This window comes from Patella vulgata, chromosome 3 (assembly GCF_932274485.2).
Source record: "Patella vulgata chromosome 3, xgPatVulg1.2, whole genome shotgun sequence".
NCBI lineage: Eukaryota > Metazoa > Mollusca > Gastropoda > Patellidae > Patella > Patella vulgata.
In genome coordinates, this window is record NC_065881.2 from 64,097,264 (window position 1) to 64,116,886 (window position 19,623).

General features: G+C 36.3%; 1 protein-coding gene across 1 annotated transcript; it reads left to right on the plus strand.

Annotated features, from left to right (window-relative positions):
• The first annotated feature begins 1,224 nt into the window (after window positions 1-1,224).
• LOC126814966 (uncharacterized) lies at window positions 1,225-19,176 on the plus strand. Its single transcript, XM_050540449.2, has 23 exons — window positions 1,225-1,312; window positions 2,304-2,418; window positions 2,655-2,783; window positions 3,538-3,804; window positions 5,010-5,240; window positions 5,844-5,996; window positions 6,866-6,975; window positions 7,227-7,345; window positions 7,565-7,683; window positions 7,981-8,113; window positions 8,714-8,832; window positions 9,131-9,277; window positions 9,540-9,722; window positions 10,939-11,095; window positions 11,345-11,454; window positions 12,432-12,563; window positions 12,959-13,096; window positions 14,184-14,343; window positions 15,093-15,199; window positions 15,851-15,961; window positions 16,706-16,900; window positions 17,516-17,723; window positions 18,427-19,176. Exons 2-23 carry the CDS (start codon window positions 2,382-2,384, stop codon window positions 18,749-18,751), a joined length of 3,390 nt encoding a protein of 1,129 aa, XP_050396406.2. The 5' UTR covers window positions 1,225-1,312; window positions 2,304-2,381; the 3' UTR covers window positions 18,752-19,176.
• Window positions 19,177-19,623: the final 447 nt, after the last annotated feature.

Below are 19,623 nucleotides of genomic sequence, written 5' to 3' on the forward strand. Positions count from 1 at the left end.
TCATTGTCAGTGGTGTATGGCAGTGTGTTCGGATGGGACGAAAAACTGGGGTCCGTCCGGTGTACACATTGGTGTATACGTAATTGGAATTTGATATAAGAATAGACCGAAGCGTCACAGTATTTCCCCAATATCACACTGTATGACGTTTTCCAGTCTTCATTAGTCGGGTCAGAACAATATTACGTTAACCCCATTTCATTTCATTTTCACAGTTTAGCTGCCCCCATGAGCTGTTTCATCTGTTTGGTATTGCGCATGAGCATCAACATCCTCAAAGAGATAAACATATCAGAATCAACTGGGAGAACATTAAACCAGGTACTTAATTTCCAACTAATTTCTACACATGGACATTCGTTGATATAGCCATATAAACATTCGCTTCTATTGAACAATTGGTCACGGTAACATACCAACAAAAGACACTACCAACAAAAAATAAATGCAATTAATTTTGAATAATAAGGGAAATCTTTAAGCATTATCTAATCATGGAAAAACACCTGAAATCCGCTTACTTAAATTAGATGTCTAAAAGTCTGTGTCTCAGGGATGACGTGACAGACTTCTCTGAAATTCGTCACACAACTTAAAGGGACAATAACACTCTTGCTGGCTCGACAGCTCCAGAAAATAAATAATAGCCTTATTCTAAGTATTAGATGTTTATGTGTCCTACCTGTTGTGTAAATTATCCATTACATCCTATTTTACTTGTCCAGAGGGTTCGAAAATATTTTTAAATCCAAGTCACATTTGAAAAGGTTTATGTTAGGCTTTTCAAATCATTTAGTTGAATTTTTCCATTTTTTTAAATTAGGTGTGTTAAGATGAAATTTGTATCATCAATTAATTGGAATATTGTAAAATAGTACAATTTGTTGACTAGAATAAAGATTGGGACATATTATTCTGTTACAACAAGTGGTATTGGGCCTTTAATGTGAACACCCCTTTTGTAACTGTACTTAAATCGCGAAGCGACAAATGGCCACAAGGAAATAATACTTCTTTAAGCAATTTACTACACTATTAGACTCTCGTGCAATAGGCCCCGGGAACAAGAACTAGTACAAGAATATGAGCAAAAACCCACTGGAACGCACATTTGTACAAAACACAAAGTAAAGATATTTATGATTGGGTTACAATTTTGAAGTGGCTTTTTATCGCCTTTATATTCTTAAAAAATACATGTATATGCATTTGGTTTATAGGTCAGTGGTTTTCCTTTTTTCGATATGACCAATCTGCAGTTAAAGCTACTAACAGATATTATCTTAGTTTGACAACACATTACAAGTCACATGTAAGTAAATATTATGTGTCATATGCGAATTTGTTTTTATATATATATATAACAAATTTTTCAGTCGTGAGCTAATAGCAATGTCTTTTTGTTATTCTTTGGGTCCGCACCGAATTGGTCCGCAGTGGATCTTGCTCTCTTCACAACATAGGCAACTTCTGTAATTAGGGTAAGAAATGAAATGAAATGGAGTTTAACGTCCTACTGTTTTGCTCCGAACTGGGCTAATGAAGACGGGCACACGCCATAAAGTGTGCTATGAGGGAAATTTTGCCCGGACAGCGGCAATACGGCCTACTCTTATATCGAATTCCAACTTCAAGGGATCTTTTACGTTTACGCCAATATGTACACGGGACCTCGGTTTTTCGTCCCATCCGAATGACTAGACAGCTGTCCTTGCCAGGCCCTCCGTCCTGCATCACTGACAAGCGGGAACCACGCCGGAAAATCAGGATGAACTTTCTCGGCTAATGCAGGGATCGAACACCCGACCTCCAGGCTAGCGAGCCAGCTTCTTACCCACTTAGCTACCGTGACCCCCATTAAGGGTAGGAAATTCATTGTTGAGCTAGATTTTGATGATAGAGCGTCTCTAACTACACTTTAACAAACTTCATCCAACTACACTGTTAGCTGATAGTCCCCCTTGTCGGTGATGTAGGACTGGGAGTCTGGCAAGGGACGAGGTGTAGTCGTTCGGATGGGACGAAAACTCGAGGATCCCTGTACACATTGGCGTGCACATAAAAGAACGCTTGCCAGTTGAAATTGGATATAAAAGTAGGCCGTAGGGCCGCTGGCCGGGCACAATTTGTCTCAGTAGGACGTTAAATCCCATTTCATTTTATTAAGCTCAAATTATCAGTATCAGAGATAACTCATTTTTGACCATGCGTAAATTAACAACAGCTTTATATACTCCGGACCCACAGGAAAAGCTTTTCACGTGATTTGTATTTTCTGTTAAAAACTCTGAATTTTATTTCAGGTTTTTGCTCGAGATTACGGTCCAACAATCGAAAGTCTTAATCGAGACTTAATCATAACAAATGATTTTTATTATCCAATGAAAGAAGTTAATGACCTATATCAGTGCGCTGAGGGTAGGTTTTTCATTATCTTTTCTAACAATGTAGCATGCTTTTTTTTAATAAAAGTGATAAACTTGTATAATTAGTATATATTAAAAATTTATGTTTTATATAAATAATATATTTGATTAATTTTTGTACCCAAATCTTTATGTTCAATCAACAATAGGATATAATTGTTTTATTAAATTTCATATGTTGTTTTATACAAAACTATTGATATAGATGTTTTAATATTATAAATGTAGCCAGATGTTCCAGTTTTCAAACTACCTGTGATAATGATGGCTATGTAACGGAATATCGGGGTCAATGTACTTGTGTGTGTCCAGATGGATTAGACCCTCAAACTGGATGCACAACAAACACATTTGGAAGTAAGCCAAACGTTAATTTCACTCAAAACAGAAAAATATTTCGATGATCAATTATAACGAGTTGGGGGAGGGTAGTCGAGGTAAATGGTTTTACGCGTGTGATTTAGATCATATCGTCTGTCATTGAGTCAAGGAGTTGGGCCCCCCGTCCAACAACGTGGGGGGTTTCCAGGCCCTCCGGTTTCCTCCCACTGCTAAAGACCCCTACGCACAAGCAAATTATTAAAATAAAGTTGAACCATGTGTTAGTCCAGAAATTACTTAATTTTCCTCTCTTTCTCTTTCATTAAAATTATTCCAAGATGGACATAATCTGCATTCCTCGATAAATTCCTCTAATTGCTCGGATGTTTGAATTTATACTTGGACATCCTGCGGGTAGAGGGGGTATAACCTAGAAAATTTGAGGTTGTTTTCTATTAAGCTTTGCCCCACTTTGCGTTCAGTTTTAAGAACTACTGTCTAAACCTTCCTGTTTTTCAAACGGATTTCGTCGATTGTAAACTTTGGTTATTATAAACTTACCTGTGTGTTTGAAATTAACTCCGGTTAAATAAAATCCACTGCACAATTAAATATCCCAACGAATAAAATAGTTCTCTCTTGAAAAATTTGACTTACCAAGACCATAATCAATTCTCGAAGTAATTTGTCTTAAATTTTCAACATATTCCCTTTTTGAACTATTATAGAGAGAACGGTCAACTCTTTGTCCCATCTTAACTAATGCCTCTTTAATTGTTGCAATTTTCAGATAATTCTTTCGAATGGCCGTCTGGTTCTTATGCTTTGATTGCTGCGGAAGGTGGTTGTCCTCCTGGTTTACTACTGGGTTATCGTACTAGTTGGAGTGAGGGATTCTCCTGGTTTCAAGGATCTTCCTTGCCTTTTGCTGGCGTACAAGATCATTCGAAATTTAATTATGAATTCTGTGTTTCTCAGAATAATTTCCCCAACAGTAAGAATTACTGGGGAAGTGGAGAATATTGTATTCTGCGTGAAGGCGGTAGCTGTCCTGAAGGTAAATTTTCCCTTATTTGTTAGACACATGCATAATGTCTCATTTAATCCATTTTAACATCATCTAATTAAAGCTTTTCCGGAAAGTAAGGAAAAATAGATTCTGTGTTTAGATATTGTATTAATTGGAGCAAGTTTCAGTCCTATGTATAATATTTTTCTCCGTTCAGCGGATCCGATTTTATGGTCATTCATTTTCCGATGATGATAAACGGATATATTAAAATGAATACCCTGACTACTGTGAAATCGGGGGTTTATTTCTTCGTCTCTTGAAATCCCTGTCTCACGAAACTCTGACCACTCCTATGTAGCTTATCGGTGGGTGTAAAGCTCTTAATAGGCATTATCACTTTCCACAATTATCTAGTTGATAAGGACCAGAGTATCATTGTCGAAACGTTACATTTTAATAAACCAGTTATTGTTATTCCATAATAATCTATAGTGTGTTACTGTTCAATTATTAAATGCCACTCAAAGAAGTTCAAACAATAATATAAAAAATTTAATCAATTCCTTTAAAAGACCTACTTAATTATCGAAAAGCCTTGCGATGGCATTAATTCTTCACATAATTCCGCTCGCCTAGCTAAAGGCTATAAAATTCTCGATACCCCATCCCCGCCGCCTGTGTAACTTTAATTGTATAGCCAAATCGGAAATTATTTTACCTTTCGGCGCAGATCTCCACTAACGATGTTGTTCTTTTTCTTAGTGTTTAACGTCCGCTTCCACCGAAGTTAATATCTCAGACTAGTCTTATTTTTTCATTTTTATTATCTTAGCTCCAGCGCAGGGATCTTTCGTGTGGAATACCCGGAGTAAACCCATGAGGTTGAGAAGGCGCCCCTATATCCAAGCCACATACGCTCACACCAGGGATCGAAACCACAACCGGAAGCCAGAGGTGACCGGGCAACTAGAGGTTGAAGCGCGGCCCTCTAGACCACTAGGCCATCCGCCTCCCGCCTCCCGCCCCCCCCCCCCCTCCCCGCTCCCCGCTCCCCATCCCCACCTAACGATTTGATTATGTTTACTTATATACTTACTGTAGGACACATTAACCGCTTAGTATTGTTTACGTTTATAATATAAACTAATAAAAATCGTTGTTTGGAAACTAGACCTGTTACGAATATATTGTATACATGGGCATGTCTCTTCTGGTTTCTTTTTGAATAACTATGCTCTGTTTAATTTTAGGTTTTGGCGAAGGATATGTGCAATTTGACGATACCATCCGATCGGCTGCTCAAAATAATACTAAAAGTGGTGAATTGCCTGATGGTGTGTTTGGAGACGATACTCGTCTTGAATTCTGCTGCCGAGCGGATGGATTTAAAAACGTTCCGCTTGAACTTCCGAATGACAAGGCTCTAATATTGTACCAAAATAGTATAGATACAGCTTGGCCTGAATGTCAAGCAGTCGCAAGTGAGTACAAAAATAACATAAATGCAATACAACTTGTTACTGATCTACTCAAGATTATTTGCCTGTTCAGATTTGTTAATAATTTATCTAGAATACGATAACCGAATATCTCAGATGTATCTAGAATACGAAACCTATAAACCGAATATCTTGACAAATCTCGGATTATTTATTATCAATTCCCGATATCGCAACGAAAATATCTTGAATAATTTCGTATTATTAATTATCTATCTCGAATATGAGCTACAATGAATTGAAAGGAAATGTAGTTTAACGCTCTGCTTTTCTGCATTCGGGCTAACAAATACGACATTGACCATACAGTATGTTATGAGGGAAAATTTGCCCTGATAGCTGTTCTGTGGTTTACTCTTTTTTTTAACTGTCAAGGGTTCTTTTACGTACACGGGACCTTTTCTGTTGCTTTCCTGGCCCGTAGTCCTACAACACTGACAAGGGGAACCCACGCAGGAACTTTCTCGGCCAGCGTCGTACTCACTGAGCCACCGCGGCTCCCGTGGGCTAATATACTCGACAGATTTATTTAACTGTAGTTTCATGCTGATTTTGTAATGTGTTTTATCTTATTTACATTATTAGATATGAATTCTAGAAGATTTTACTATACGTTTGATAATAAAGCTGGAGATTTAGCCAAATTTAGTGGATCTTTACCAAAAATAGCTACATATCCTGGTAGAAATAGTTATCTATTCTACGTCTGCTACTATGAACCCGTGACTAGACCCAAATGTAAGTCAATATTTTTTGCAAGTTGCAGCTCTTTGTCCAAAACTAAGTTACCGGAACTCATATTTTTTAGAACTCGGGTATTGCCTAATATTATTATATTTACTAGAGAGAGAGGGAGAAATGGGGTTTAACGTCCACTCGACACAACTAGGTCATTTCGGGACTAAAATATGGTTTAATTTTATTTCAATAATTCGCTTGCGCATAGGGGTCTTTAGCAGTGGGAGGAAACCGGAGGACCCGGAGAAAACCCACGAGGTTGGACAGGCGACCCTACTCCTTGTCACGTACAACCGGGGATTGGAAACCACGCCAGTCGACTCAATGACAGACTTTATGATACAGCGCGCGCACGCTAACCATTCAGCCATTCAACCCCCCATTATATTTACTATATATATATTTCAAAGGAATAGTTAGTGGAAGTATTCAATCGCCAGTTGTTCTTCCTAACAACATTAAACCATGTAAAATTTCCACGAAAGAACAATTTAACGACGATACGTAAACATGTAATGTACATTCCTTAGACAAAACAGTCAACACCCCCCCCCCCCCCAAAAAAAAAAAACAGAACAGAGATTTTCAGTAATAAATGGTCGTGAAATTGAATTATAGCACTTGTATACAGCTAATTCAAAGGGAGATCAATCCGCAATTGCCACACAAATTTAAATATGGATGTATTTCGACGTACTCAGTAATTCGGCCATCAAGCAATTTCAATGATTTCATTGGTCATATTAATTACAGACATTTAGTATGGTTGGATACCAAAATTTATGAACTCTCAACCCTCGGTTGACAAATCTTAAAAGTATCCCGATTATTTATGATAAAGAATACTAATTTCATTTCTTCTTATACAGCGTGTGGAGGAGTCATAGAATTGTCACCAGAAATGAACACAGCTGCAATCAGCTCACCCAACTACCCGGCAAACTATGACAATAATCAAAAATGTTTTTGGTTGATAAAGGTAAGACTATTTAATTTTCAAAGATGTACGCATTTGCCCTTACATATAAGTCCCTTTTATCAACTGTCCATTCTCTAAACCTATTTTTATCTGAAAGTGTGATATTTGTAATAATCTGAAAAAAATCAAATTATAGACCAGGTTGACTAACAAGCACGTACTTGGCTAATTATTTCAGAACGTCAACCACTGTTTGGGTAGTTTTCTGTAACATGTTTGCTGAATTAAATTTTTATCATTTTAATGAATAGGGGCCGCCAAACAGCAATATTCTACTAAATTTTGATAAATTTGATGTTGGAACAATTGGTGCTGGATGTGATGATACAGTTGAAATACGACCAGCTAATCTTGCTTCTCCTAATTACAAGTAAGTTTGAGTAGTGCCGTGTTTACTACAAGTAAGTTCAAGTAGTGCCGTATTTACTACAACTAAGTTCAAAAAGTGCATTGTTTATTAAATTACAACATTGCCATACTAAAAAAGCAATTGCGGAATTAGGTCACATTTTGTTGTCGAGAAGAGATATTGGTAGATATTATATCGGTGTTTAATTTGTCAAGGAGGAGAATTATTTATTTTTTGTAGATTTTGTCATCACGATGGTAGAACATGGAGAAGTCATAATAATACCCTGGTTGTTATCTTTGAATCTGGAATGTCAAAAGTTAGATCAGGTTTTAAGGCGTCATTAAAACTTATTCTAGGTAAGAAATGCAATGGTAAAAAATATGGACAACCATAAAACAGATTTGTCATAGACCATTGGAATGTGTGGTTGGTTTGATGTTTACGAGAAAAGTCGCTCGTTCGAAAATATGAGGTCCACGTGTTGGCGTATAAAAGATAAAGGAACCTTGATGGTTGGAATTGGACGAATCGTAGGCGAACACATCATATTTTCTGGAAACATTCAGGAGTATAATACATAAATACATAATAAATATATCAATAACCGCAACTGGATCTCAAAACTGACAATTTCTTGTCATATTCATTTGTAGATGAGGAGAATTGTTATGTTAGATCAGATGAAGGCATGTCATATCGAGGTAATATAAATTATACACGAGACTTTACTCCATGTATACCATGGTCAGATGTTAAACATTGTCGTCATTCGTCTTTACACTCACGGTAAGTATAATAGCTTTCTTTATTAAAGGTCTTCTCTGACATTATTCTGGGAATTATTTAAATTCGGAAACACTGGCCTCGAGTTTATGATGTATCGAAATAGATTAATTTGTTGAATACATAATAACTCATCTTCTGGCATTCGCAAAGTGAGTGACATATTGACGTTTCATTTGCTACTGGTCGATTAGATATTCGTGGGCTTCAATTCAGGTTCACAATGGTAACGATTGCGTACTATATATTTTTTTTTTTTTAGGAAATATCCAGTTTATCACGTACTGTATGAGGAGGTTTCTCCAAGCACAAAACGAAGAATTTCGAAATGTGTTATCAACTGCAATCGTTCTTTTATTTTTGCATATTTAATATGACAGTTGAATACGCCCATGCCAGCCAGATTGAAGTTCGATAAACGTGGTTAATTTTGTATTACTATGGGGCGCAGTTTGGTAAAGATAAAAATGCGCCCATTGCAGTTGTTTAAAAAATCATATTTTCATGGAATTAACTTTAGAGAAGTTTACTTGAACTTTGATTATATAAGGTCCAGCAGAAAATAAGAAGTGGTATCAGACATTATATGTTCATCTATTTTAGCGATGTTGATGCTGGTTTAGATGGTAATTATTGTAGAAATCCCGGTGATGGGGATAGACCTTGGTGTTATACTGAGAAACTTGAATGTACTCGAGATTTCTGTGATGTATGTGGTGTTGGTAAGTAGATTCAATTTAACATATTATATTTGACCGGGGAATTGTGTAAAATACCCTTATAAGCTGCCCGCCTTAGTCAGTACCGTTATTAAACAACCGATAGTCGTAAATCACAAATTGTTCGAAGTTCAGAATAAGCAAAACTTCTGTTTAAGAGATGTGTCCGAAATGGTGGTTGTTTCTGAATACAACGAACATACATCCGGAGCTCCAAGGGTGATTACCACGACAACAAACTGATAAAGACATATTAGGATGTCTAGAATCTGTACATGTATGTATTTCTTCGTTTTTCCAGAGAAAGCTTTTGATAGAGACCCTGTCAGCAAATGCGAGGCATTGAAAACCAGTGTTACTAATTTTTGTACCCAAGATACCCGTGGCTTCAGTGCATGCCGTAAAACATGTGCCGACCAACTTCCAGCAATTAATGTTGCCCCTTCAGGTAAATTATACATGAATTATTTCTTAAACGTCATATTAAAAGTATTGTTTAACCAATTTCATACAATACTCGTATTATGGGATACAATCAACGAATTTAGAAATTATTCTCTTGTCTTTAAAATAAAAGCCCCTCGATTGGTCAACGTGTGGACAACATGTGGCCAATATTTAGGGAACTGTAAACAACCATTATATATGAGTCAACATTGGCATACAATATCTGTTGGCCCTTAATGATGATATAACATAACATATTTCAGTTGGGGACATATCTTGTTCTCCACCTACGGCATTACCCGATGGAACTACGAATGATGCAGCTAAGTCTAGTTATTCTGTTGGTGACCAGGTTACTTATACTTGTAACACTAGATCTACGTCATCAGTGGCATTAACCTGTACAACAGACGGTACCTGGACAGGTGCCTTAAGTGCATGCAAAGGTAAAATAGTTTATGTAACTTTTCCATAGCTCTTTTTAAATATCTTAACAATTACGGCCGGTCTTTCTAGCTGTTCAGTAATATCTGTACTCGTTTTTATTTTCAACTGGAATATAAACCTAGCTATTGTGATAGGAAATGATATTCGACTAACCCAAGTAGCACTTAAACATACACTATGCAGGTCTTTCTTCATTATCTAGTTTTTAACTATTATAGTGAGACCTGCCAACTCGTTATCGAATCTCCTATAATTTATCTTTAAATATGTAAAAAAAAAAATGTTTTGCACTACTTAGAGCAAAGGATTTTGTAAAAGCATCCACTGAATCTCTGACAGTCTATAGGCGACAGTGCGTTGGCAACAACTTATATGGAATCTTAAAACATCTTATCTGTCTCACATTGGCTAGTGTTTAGTAAAATACATTTACCGGCGAAAATCTTCAAAGTTCGTATGCCCCTTTACCTCATGCATATATAAGAACGTTTCCACAAGAATCTGGAGGTCGGGTGTTCGATCCCTGAATTGGCCGAGAAAGTTCATCTGGATTTTCCGACGTGGTTTCCCCTTGTCAGTGGTGCAGAACGGAGGGCCTGACAAGGACAGCTGTCTAGTCCTTCGGATGAGACGAAAAACCGAGGTCCCGTGTATACATTGGAATGCACGTAAAAGATCCCTTAGCAGTTGGAAATCGATATAAGAGTAGGCGATAGTGCCTCTTCCCGGGCAAAATTTCCCTCATAGCACGCTGTATGGCGTATTCCCGTCTTCATTAGCCCAGTGTAGGAGCAGAACAGTAGGACGTTAAACCCCATTTCATTTCATTTCCACAAGAATCAATAGCATCGTGTCGATTAATATAGAAAAGAGAGGAGATGGGAATTTTATCCCAACTGTAATCTTCTTCATTATCTTCGATTTCCAACGGTGGCAGTGGATAAGCGGTTGATCGGTCCCAGAATTTAGGCATAAGGATGGTACAAAAACGAGCTCCCGTCTACATGTTGCTGTAAACATTAAATAACCTTTGACAGTGGGATGTTGACGAGGAGTGCGCCACATTTCCACTATAGCACACGTCATGCCGTATGCCAGTCTTCATTATCCAGGTTGGCGCAGTAAAAATAGGACGTTAAACCCCATTTCATTTCATTTACTATTCATACTGTGGAAGGAGGATTATTCGGCTGATGTTTTTAAATTCTTCTTTAGTTTGTGATGATGGTTGGCATGCCTATAATGGTAATTGCTACAAGGTACACCCCGAGATAAAGACGTGGAGTTTAGCTAGAGATAAGTGTGTCAGCCAAGGTGCTACACTGATCATGCCTAAAACACAAAGTGAAATGGATTTTATACATACAATTAGGTAGGTAATGACATTTTCCACACATTTATACTACAGTTACGTTATCTTTGCAACGTTTTACATGTTGACATGGTTCGAGAGTTCCTGATTTCCGAAGAATTAATACCTCTCTACATAATGATGACATTAATATCGCTTAGGAACTGGTCAGTATTGATTTCATTTTATAAAGCTATGTTTGTGGCTATATCACAATATATAAAAAGCTAAAAGTGCAAAAAATAAGAATTTGGGATTGTTTTATTTCAGAGATGTTACTTCTAGCTATTGGGTTGGTGTGAGTGATTTAGCCATAGAAGGTAAATGGTACTGGTTAGACGGTACAGAACTTACTGCAGAACAGAGTAGATTTGCCCCAGGTAAAATTTCATTAACAAAATATTCTCTGTGAAGTGGGCATTCAGATCGCTTGGACTTCTTGGTAAATCAAACGATCTGTATACCACTTAGAAATGGTTCCACTATTGATGTTTTCCGTCTTGCTCCAGTCACAGTAGTGGGCCGGCCTAAGACATTCCTTTGAGCAAGTTTTGTAGTCATTTTACTACAAAAATGTTACTGGCCTATAAATCCCTTAATTTCCAATTACACTGACCTCAAACTGTACTGTACATAGCTTAACATATAATAAACCAATTCCCATTGAGATAAAGGTGAAACCTTACCGCATAATTATATGATATGAAACCCACTGCTATGCGAAATTTTTGTTCAATTTAAAATGGCCGCCGAACCAGAATCACGTGGTGTCATTACCACTCGAAAATACAGAAAAACTGTTCGGTAAGATAAGATTATGATTTCAGTGTTCCACTCTTCACTTTTTGTAACATAATTACTTATTTCCATGCAAACTGTGACGATATTGTGCTGAAAATTTTGCAATTGAACCTAATTTTACTAACTCATAGATTCGAATAGTGTATCAATTACAGCCGTGGATAAGAATTATCACGGCTACAAATTGCAGCTATATACCACTGGAAAGCCTATTGGACTGTATATATGAGAATGATTCGAGAAAGTTAATTGAATAAATACAACTCTTGTTAGAAGAACATGGTTGTGATAGAATAATACGTTGGTTATATAACAATGTAGCGTAAAAAGATTTTAAAAAGTTTAACGGGTTCATCGGTTTCCTCCAAATTATGGAATACGTAATTACCAAGTCGAAATGACCTGGTTTTTGTTCAGTGAAGCATGTGCTTTAGAGTCGCCTGCTCAATTGCATGATTGTTCTTAATATCCCACAGCTTTCTGTTAAAGACACTTACTTTAAAGCGAATTATTGAAATATAGATATCATCTATCTCTTTGTCTTATTTGTAAACAGGGCAGCCAGCTAATACTACTGCATGGAATGATTGTGCTTTTATGGCGAATGAACAGGGATCTAGTCTCTGGTCTGATGTATATTGTAGTGCTTATTATCAACAACGTTATATTTGTTTTAAACCAAATCATGGTAGGTACATGGCCCTTTTATTCATTTGAAACACAAACTGAGTCAAATTGTTAAAATTATTGACACATTTTGACGTCTCGACCTGTTGCTCTAATGTTTAAACAACGACACTTACATACGATGAGTGGGATGGGTCAAGAGAAAAACGAATTCATTCTCTTTACATCTAAGCTTGTATTTGAATATCAAAATTCTTATTGCCGGACCTTGACGGTGAATCAAGTTCTAGCTATACCCTTATTAAGCCTGAACAAATTAATACGTATCTTTAGGTTCCATGAAATAAACATTTAAGACGCTTCTTCTAGTTTGTTATTCTATAAGTTGAATCAAATCAGTTATTTCAAAACTAGTAATTGGAAAGTCTTAATTATCTCCCCTTCTTTATGTTAAAGACTTCAGTAAAACATGTCGGGATTTAAGTGATGACTGTCAAGAGAAATATTCAGCTGATGGCACGTTCTGTGATATGGAGAATTGCTATGCCGCTGCTAAATGTTCCGAAACCTGTAAAATAAATAACTGCTATACAAGTAAGTCATGTATTTACATATTATGGGGTTTTTTTTAAATATAGCTCTACGCGCAAGCCAATTATTGAAATAAAAATTAAACCATATATTACTAGTCTGTGTCGAGTGGACGTTAAACCCAATTTCTCTCTCTCTTATTAATATAATTATGTGTGTATTGGAGGGGGGGGGGGGGGCTCGAATGGTTAACGCGTGCGCGCGGCATCATTGAGTCAAATGGCGTGGTTTGACAAGGAGTAGGGTCCTCTGTCCAACCTTGTGGATTATATACGGGTCCTCCGGTTTTCTCCCACTACAAAAGACACCTATGCGCCATTGAATTATTGAAATAAAATTGAACCATATGTTAGTCTCGAAATGACCTAGTTTCTTGCTCTCTCTCTCTCTATCTGTATTTTTATGAACAGAATACAAATGGCCAGTAACTCAATACGCACATTTAAAGAGAGTATTTCGTTTCGTTTATTATAGTTCAAAATTTCGTTTTGCTTGTTTTTACTACACTAGGATCTGGAAGAGTTTTTTATCATTGGCGTGGGTGATGTGTGGGATCAGCCAATGAAACGATCTGGTCAGATCTTCATGTTGTGTAGTCCATCGAAAGTATTAAAAAAACGAAACGAAATATAGATCTGTATTTTAATAAGATTCACAAAGAAAGTGTGACCAATCGTCCAAATGTGTCATGTTCAATTTTGGTAATCCTGTAAGATTTCAATTAACCGCCCTGAAAACGGAACAATCCGTGAGAATCCCCCTCCTAAACGTAACATTATGACATTGAACAGTGGTCGTTCAACAGTTATTCCTGATTAAGTCATGATTATACAATGTCCACACTACTTTCCTGCGATTTCATGTTGATCGTGGGGGTGTCTGAAGGATGCATGTAATCCATATCCAGTATGACTTCTAATCTAGGAATTGTTTTGTTTTATTCGTATAAATTACTATCTTAAGTGCCTTAGTAAATTCCTAACTAACGTCTGGCGCATATAGCCCCTGTTTGTTTGTTTTTTAAAAAAGAAAAAACGTATTTGTTGGAATTTTTTGTAAATGTCATTTTGTTGAAATTTGTTTATTCTAGGTAGTTGTGAAGTTGGGTGGATAATGGAGGACAATAAATGTTATAAATTGATAACAGATAACTTAAATTATACTGCTGCCGTGGCTACATGTAAATCACAGGGTTCTATTGTTAGTAGTATGAAAACAACCAAAGAAAAGACTCTTCTTGATTCATTGAGGTAAAATTAGTTGTAGTGAAATTAATGAAACCTACAGTCTAGATTAACAGGTATGGGCCTACTTTGGGCCTGTGACGTCAATCTATGCGTAATTGTCCAAGAAACATGCATATTAATCTTACTTTAATTGACTGAATCGTGTTTTCTTTTAAAAGAAAAAACAGTCTCGCCTCAAAGAACAGCAAAAACAAGAACAAGATCAGCGTTTGGTACCAAATTCCTGATCCAAAAAACTCAGGGAGATTAATTGTTGTCTTTATGGACTCGTGGGTTGAATGTGGTATAATGTTTCCACTATTTTTCTCTGTGACGGAGGCGTGTAAACCCACATTTAAGCAAATTCTGTCTGCCAGGGGATATCTTTACTTTTAACATTTTATAATATACACAAGACATAATAAGATCGTAAAGATACGCATTTCCAGCACTACACGTTTTAGCTCTGATAAGACGAGACCAGTATAGTCCAAATACAGGGGTAAACTGAAGTCACTTAATTAAACCCGTTGCGAGGGTATTGCACCAGCCAATAAAATACATCAATATTGATAACCGCGGTAAATATCGCGCATTATTAAAATGGTAAGTTAAATGTTTTATAAGTAGACCTAATAAAATGCTTCTTAATACTTTTGTTAAAGTTGCCAAATTAACAGAATAAGGAATATGTCAGACGTAATTGACGTTGGGTTAGGATTGCTTAAGATCTATGTACAGACTCTTAAACATTAAAATGTTTTATTATTCAGAGGAACTTTTACCTTATGGATAGGTGCTACTGATGACGGTCATGAAGGTATCTTCACATGGCAGGATGGAACACCAGTTTTAGCCAGTCAAACAACGTGGGCAACAGGTAATTACTGATCTGAATAATACAGCTCTCTGATGATGCAACGTCTGTCCTGGCTTCCCTCGTGTTTTTAAGAAGTGTTATTATTAGCTAGGTGTGATGCGAACTAAATATTTTATTCTTATGTTAGACTTGGATTCGATATAATATTATACTATATCTTAACAGTAAGTTCGCCTTGTGAGAATAATGTTTCATGAATGTGGCGTTTACGGTAATTACTAGTTATACATGAACCACGTAACACGTCACGTCACGTAAGTATAACATCTTATATAATATGTAACGTGATAACTTTTAAAGTCCAACTCTGTGTTTGTGGGGTGGGATGGGGGTAGGCGGTGGTGCGTCACGTTCCCATTACCGGAGTAGTTTTTTTTTAATTATCACGTCAGTACCTTAGTTGAAGCGAAGAACTATTATAATTTATTTTATTTGATGAACCGATAAACTTTTATAATTTATTTTATTTGATAAACCGAAGAACTATTATAATTTATTTTATTTGATTATCCGAAGAACTATTATAATTTATTTTATTTGATGAACCGAAAAACCGTTATAATTTATTTTATTTGATGAACCGAATAACTATCATATGTTTAATTGATTATGTGAAACGAATAACTATTGGAATTTTGTTTATTCGATTAGGAGAACCGAATAACTATTGGAATTTTGAACATTGTGTTACATATAATGGTCAATGGCGTGACGTATATTGTAATTATTACAATTTTCATCGATTTGTCTGCTCCAAAAATGGTAAGTTGAAAAATATAGATACCACTTTGCAGTGGGGGGGGGGGGTATTTATTATACCTTCTCACCGCGTATTTAAATACAACGCCTCGTCTTTTATACTTTTAAATGTTGCAACTGTCCGTCACTCCTTGGAAACACTCTACAGATCATAGTTTTAAAGTGTTTTTATCAGACTAGCTCGATGTTTTTAAATGATTATGGACATGAATTGTTTATTCCTAGAGTTATGTCCTGTTTTAGAAATTGTTGGACTGTTTTATTGTTGCGCCTGCTAAGAATTAATCCTATCGAACACCATGCTATAGAAACCGTGCAATTCAGCCTACGAAATTCGCAGTCGGGCATCAATTACTTGCAGAATTATTGCCTAAGCAGAGTTATTGTTTCTGTTATCGAAGGCTATAAGTAATCTTTATCCGGGTTAGAGTTTTTTAGAGGTTTTTCGAATTGGCCGAGATTATGGACTTAGGCAGAAACCAAATTAAAATAGTGACAACATTGATAAACAGTCCGATGGGTGTGTTTCTTTGCCTGACAACATTTGTTTGTATTTTGATTGTAGTCCATGCAGGTTTTCTTAAGTCTAGTATAGATACACATCTTGGGTTGTTAACGGAACTGCTTATCATTGATGGACATTCATCGATGATGCTAGGGTTATTTGAGTTTTATTGTCTTTATTTCCAACTTATTCATCAACACATTGCATAGTAAATACAATCCTGCATTATTTGTTGATTTCAGCGACACATCAGGACGTATCGTGTGCCACACCCATTACCCCAGCTAATGTTACAGTCATATCTGCTGTATCCAATCTGACCAATGGTCACACAATACGATATAAATGTAATACTAATTATTGGTTAGAATCAGGTGATTTAAACAGAGGCTGTTTATTATCAGGACAACTTGGTGGATCTCCTCCGGTCTGTGTTCGTAAGTACATGTAGACCTTATTTGTGGCGGTGACCCTAAGAACGATCATAATATGCAAAGTCTAGATCTATAAATGAAATTTAGTTTCTGGACCTAGTCAATGACCTAATTTCAAATAAAGTCAAATCGGGTGTTCCGGAAATTGTCAGAATATTCCGGCCAGTATACGACGCACAGAACAACTTTTCGTAATTTTCTCATAGCTTCCTGCACTGACAATGTAGACGCGGGTCTGTGGGGTTGGTTGGGTTTTTTTCAACTTAACAAGCAAACGTACATCCTTTTTGCCAATATCACAAGCGTTTGCCCTGAGAAGTTGGAACTGGGAACGAAAGCTAGCAACTACACGCCACAGTACGTACTAGGAAATATTGAATTTCTTGAACAATTGAGAATGAAATTGAATTATGATATCTTCCTCAAAACAGTGCCGTTAATAAACCACGATTTTTCTAGTTTTAAACTGATTGGAATAAAAGAGCAGATTGTACTTTACATGTAAAGGTCGTAATGATTGAAACTTTGGGTTTTTTTTTCATTTACATTTTTGTTTGTTCATGGATGTCAGACAGATGGTTTGGTTTTATGTAATTTTATTTGATTAATGTTTTATAGTGGGATCTGAGGCTAATGTATTGACCACCGTTAATCATCAGGCTGTAAACAATAGGGGTAGTGCCATTCCAAACTTTGCTAACGGTATATTTACTACTAGTCATGAACAATTCTATATACCAAGAGGTGGAGAGATTGTTGAATGGCAGTTGTACAGTAATAAAGCCGGTCCTATTGCTCTTCTTGTTTTACGACCCAGTGGAACAAAGTAAGTGGAAAAAACAAACTAATTAAAATTTTGTTTCGTTTTAATTTTATTTTTTTATTCTGCTCAGTGTTGGACTTAGAATGGGCTAAATAATGTACAGTTCATAATCTCCGAATCCGGAGGGTCTTCAAAATGGCATTTCAAATACCATGCTGTTAGATAATTGAAATGCGATGAAATGTGGTTTAACGTCTTACTTTTCTGAACTAATGAAGATGGGCATACTTGATGCGGTGTACTATCAGATAAAATTTGCTCGGTCATGAGTGCACAGGTGGACCTCACTTTTTTCGTCTTATCCAAACGACTATAGGTTTCCCTTGCAATATCCTCCCACCTGCATCAATAACGAGGAACCCCTTTAGTTCCTGCTAATGTTTTGGCATATTCCTTTGTGGTTGGACTTTGTGGTTGGCTCGCTAACCAGGACACCCGGTGTTGGACGAGAAAGCACCTTATGTTTTTCCGGTGTGCTTTCTCCTGCATGGCTTGTATCTGTTTTCATTAGCTAAGTTGATGATGCATACACGTAGGACGTTAAACCCGATTTCATGTATGTCTGGACATTTTAATACATTAGTCGTCATTGTAGAGTTCCATTATCATAACCAGTCTGTTTATATTCAGTCATTCCCTTGATGCTTATCATTTTCAACAAATTCGATTAACTTCTGTTGTTATATATTGACTTTGTATTTTATAGTTACACATTAATCGGTTTTAATGAAGTCAACACCCAGGGCAGCGGAGAGGAATTCTTCCTTATCAGTTTGGGAAACAGAGTTAAAGTCCAAGCGGATGACTCCATTGGTTTTTACACACCTGGTTCTGTGCAGCCAATAGCCGCGGATGTACATCATAGATCCGAGGTAGCACGGTATCCTCAGCACCTATTACGTCGAAGTGTCTCCTCCCCAACGTCCACTTCAGCTCTTCTAAATGGAGTAACCTATGAATTCCAACCAATTGAAAACGCAGATGCTATCATAGTTTCTTTACGAGCTGTGATTGGCCCATCTCCACTCTGATCAGTTGTTTAAGGAAAAAATTATTTACTAATACCCTTATTTATGAATCTGTGAATATTGAGTCTATTATTTGTTTTCTGGAATTTTATTTATATAATATGTTTAATGATAGTTTTAATATTTGACCTCAACCACTTTACAATTCTGGCATTTAGTTCTATACCAAACTAATGTATCTTAGACATTCCGTCGAATATAATATGTATAATAATATTATAATATGTATCTTAGCCCTTCCGTCGAATATAATATGTATACATGCACCAAGATCAATCAAATTAAAATGGCCTTTACATTCGTCTCCGAATATTAAAGGCAAGCGTATTCACTTGGTGAAGGGTTGTATTTAATTATTTACATATAAATGTAAAATGATCTTTTAATTACATATTGTGTTGTATTTTATTTTAATGAATAAAATATAAAAAAAACAATCCTTATCTCAAAACTGACACAGTTATATGGGACAACAATCACTAGTTTATTATACACAAGCACGACGTTTCGATAAGTATTCTCTTATCGTTATCAAGCACAATGACATTTAGTGTGTGTGTGTTAGTTGTATTTTACGTCCGATTCCACCGAGGTGATATCGCAGACAATAACATGTTATCTATACAAGGTGCAATAATTTAAAATGTGGTTAGTGAAAAAGAGGATAATTAGGTTTTTATATATATGTACAGAAGACAATAGATAACAGGACGAGACATGAGATAACAGGTGCAAAGAATAAAAAAGTGCCAGTAGGCATTTACAAACAGACGAATTTGTGACAAAACAGACATGAATGTGGACAAACATTTAGACAAGGACAAACATTTTCAGACATGCACGCAATACGGACATTTGACAAAACAGACATAAAT